This window comes from Rhagoletis zephyria, unplaced genomic scaffold (genome assembly GCF_001687245.7).
Source record: "Rhagoletis zephyria isolate East Lansing unplaced genomic scaffold, Rhagoletis_zephyria_1.1 Rzeph_scaffold_22809, whole genome shotgun sequence".
In the NCBI taxonomy this organism is placed as follows: Eukaryota; Metazoa; Arthropoda; class Insecta; order Diptera; family Tephritidae; genus Rhagoletis; species Rhagoletis zephyria.
In genome coordinates, this window is record NW_016179867.1 from 4,218 (window position 1) to 7,051 (window position 2,834).

The window sequence follows — 2,834 nt, forward strand, 5'->3', positions numbered from 1 at the left end:
TCTATTATTGTTGGTTGGGTTGACTGCATCAGCACGACCAGTCAGTATCCAACCGAACACTGTTTCTTGTGCCAGAAGAGTACTAAGAACATTCTTCTTAATGCCACTCAAAATTATATGGGGATATATGTCCCCTCCCAAGACAAGATCGACTTGCTCATTTACATAAAACCTTTTATCTGCCAGGATGAGATCAGAAAAAGCTTGTTGTGTTAGTGCGCTAATGTCGCAAGTTTGCAAATTCCCGGCAAGAGTTGGTAGCACTAACACAATAGCATCAATTGAAATGAATGGGTCAATCGGTGAACGCAACTGTATAGAACACGCTTCTTTTACCTGTGCAGAAACCGTATTATTGATGCCCGAAACTTGAGCATGCATTTTCTTTGTGGGCAAGTTGATTCTGCGTCTGAGCCTCTCCGTAATGAAGGAACACTCAGAGCCAGAATCAATTAGAGCTCTAGCAGCATAATTGGTGCCATTATAATGAATAGTAACCCGAGCAGTGCCGAGTAAAACACCTTTGCTAGTATTAGCGTGATGTGATTGCACCTTTTTTACTTGGTTACTTTTCCCCTTTGAAGCTTGATTCCTCAATTGTGCCTGTCTGGAAGTCGATGGTAAATTGTCCGCAGGATTAGAAGTATTTTCCCTGGTAGCTGTTTTAGGCGGTGCTGTCTGATTGTGTAGGAGCGTATGGTGTCGAGAATGGCAATTGGCGCAGTTGTAAGAACTCGTGCATTTCGACACCGAATGTCCGAAAGACAGACAGTTAAAACAGCTATTGTTTGTTTTTACAAAAGAGATTCTATCAGCTACAGACATCTTCAGAAATTTTGGGCACATGTGAATTCTATGCTCGTTGCTTTGGCACATTTTGCACATGTATTTGGCGACACTAGTTTGAAAAACGCCAAGTTTCTTGTGAGAGGGTTCAGAGGAATGCTTATGACTTGGCACTTTTGAAAACTTCGAAGTCTTGATTCCTCTTAAACCTGAAACCGATTCTAACGTTTGAAACCTGCTTGAAAGGAATCGGTCCATATCTGACCACTTGGATATTTCTGTTTTATTTTCTACCGATTGTTCCCACAGCGAAAGGGTTTCCTCAGGTAGTTTAGTAGAACACATATACGTAATAATAGGGCCCCAGTTTGAAATGTCAATCTGGTGACTCTCTAGGGATGATATACAATTATTAATATCCCTTTGTAATCTCTTATTGAGCTTCCACATTCGCTCTCAACTGTATTCAAGTTGAAGAGAATCTTCAACTGAGTATTAACTAGGATCCTCTTATTTTCATATCTATCGCAAAGATTCTTCCAGGCTGTGTTAAAGCCTTCATTCGTTAAGTCCCATTTCTTGACAATTTCTTTGGCCTCACCCTGCGTTTTCTGATTCAGATAATAAAGCTTCTGTATGGGTGTAAGCCGTTTGTTCAAGATATAAATTGCCGTGAACATGCCACGAAAAGTTGGCCACGACAGATAGTCACCTTTAAAAACGTTAATATCGCAAGGTGGAAGATGCAAACTATGCGACGCGAGTGACATCTCTTCACTTTCCTTTTCTGATTTTTCCAACTTTTCGGAATATTCGTTAATTTTTGTCATACACCGGACAAAAGCTGCATAGCAGATCTTATTTTTGTTCCTTATACCACCAATACCACCAATTCAACCCCAAAGTAATAAAAATTCTCTAATTTTCCTTCAAATTGTATCTGTAAACTTTCTATGTTTATTCACACCGATTTAGCAATATAAATGCGTTTTAAGAATACGTATATATGTATGTTTGTTTGTTAACAAGAAACTGCTCGCCAACCAAACCAGTGAGATCTGTATATGTACATATGTATGTGTATACGTTCTTATGTACAATCGCTTTATACGACAAGTGCAACTAAATAATGTATATCGAAAACACAGCAATTTAACTAATACGAAATAGGCCCAAAATTTGTATTGGTTTTTTAATAACTTAAATGCAAACGCGAAAGTGATTTTGTGAAATGGAAATATTAGGTGTGTACTCGTACGCCCAACTATCTGAAGTTTTAGAAAACTTTTACTGGTTTTGCGTTCTCGTACCCAAAAAACTTGCAAAGTAGGGGAAATTGAGAGAGCAAAATGTGAAAGAGAGCTGCAAATTTCTGCTGGAAAAATTTTTCCCAGCTAAAACTTGTAAGTAAGAAAATCAGCTGACCACAAACACATGTTTGTAAATAAACAAAAGAAAATATGGCCTTTTTGAGTTATTTATTGCAAATTTTATTATTAATGCTAGTATACAACGAAAAAGTGAGTAAATTTAATATGCACAACATTTGTTGTGTTTAGCAAATTTCGGTGATAAAATGCAAGTCACCAAGGAAAATGTGATCAATGAATTAAACTATTTGAATTAATCACCGTGAAGAAACTTCTTGCAAATTGTTTCGCGAGAATTCCAAAGGAAAACAAAACACTGCTTTTTTATACCCGATCGCACTTGTTTAATATTGAAATGGCTGTAGCGCCCACAAATGTATGTACATATATATGTGCGTGTGTGTTTGTCACTTAGCACTTCGGTTGCAATTAAATCTTTAAATTTTAACAAAATCACTCGCGATTTCTTAATTATTAACCAAATAAATGTTACACAAGATAATCTAAGTGCAGTGAAATTTGAACCACGTACCTTTAATTTAAAAAATTTTATGCTTTTAACAGGTGTCGGTGTTCGTGTATATGTGTTGGTGCTGTTGATGCTGGAAGCTCCTGTGGTTGCTTGGTGCAAAAATTTTGTAACGGGTGATTTTTTTGAGGTTAGGATTTTCATGCATT

General features: G+C 37.1%; 1 protein-coding gene across 1 annotated transcript; it reads right to left on the reverse strand.

The window, feature by feature from the left end:
* Positions 1-1,178: 1,178 nt before the first annotated feature.
* Positions 1,179-1,616, reverse strand: LOC108381513 (uncharacterized). The gene has a single exon (XM_017637924.1). It carries the CDS (start codon positions 1,614-1,616, stop codon positions 1,179-1,181), a length of 438 nt encoding a protein of 145 aa, XP_017493413.1.
* Between the last annotated feature and the right edge of the window lie 1,218 nt (positions 1,617-2,834).

What these genes read in the sequence shown, in the direction of transcription:
- LOC108381513 (XM_017637924.1), bottom strand. Translation starts at nt 1,616, where the DNA reads ATGACAAAAATTAACGAATATTCCGAAAAGTTGGAAAAATCAGAAAAG.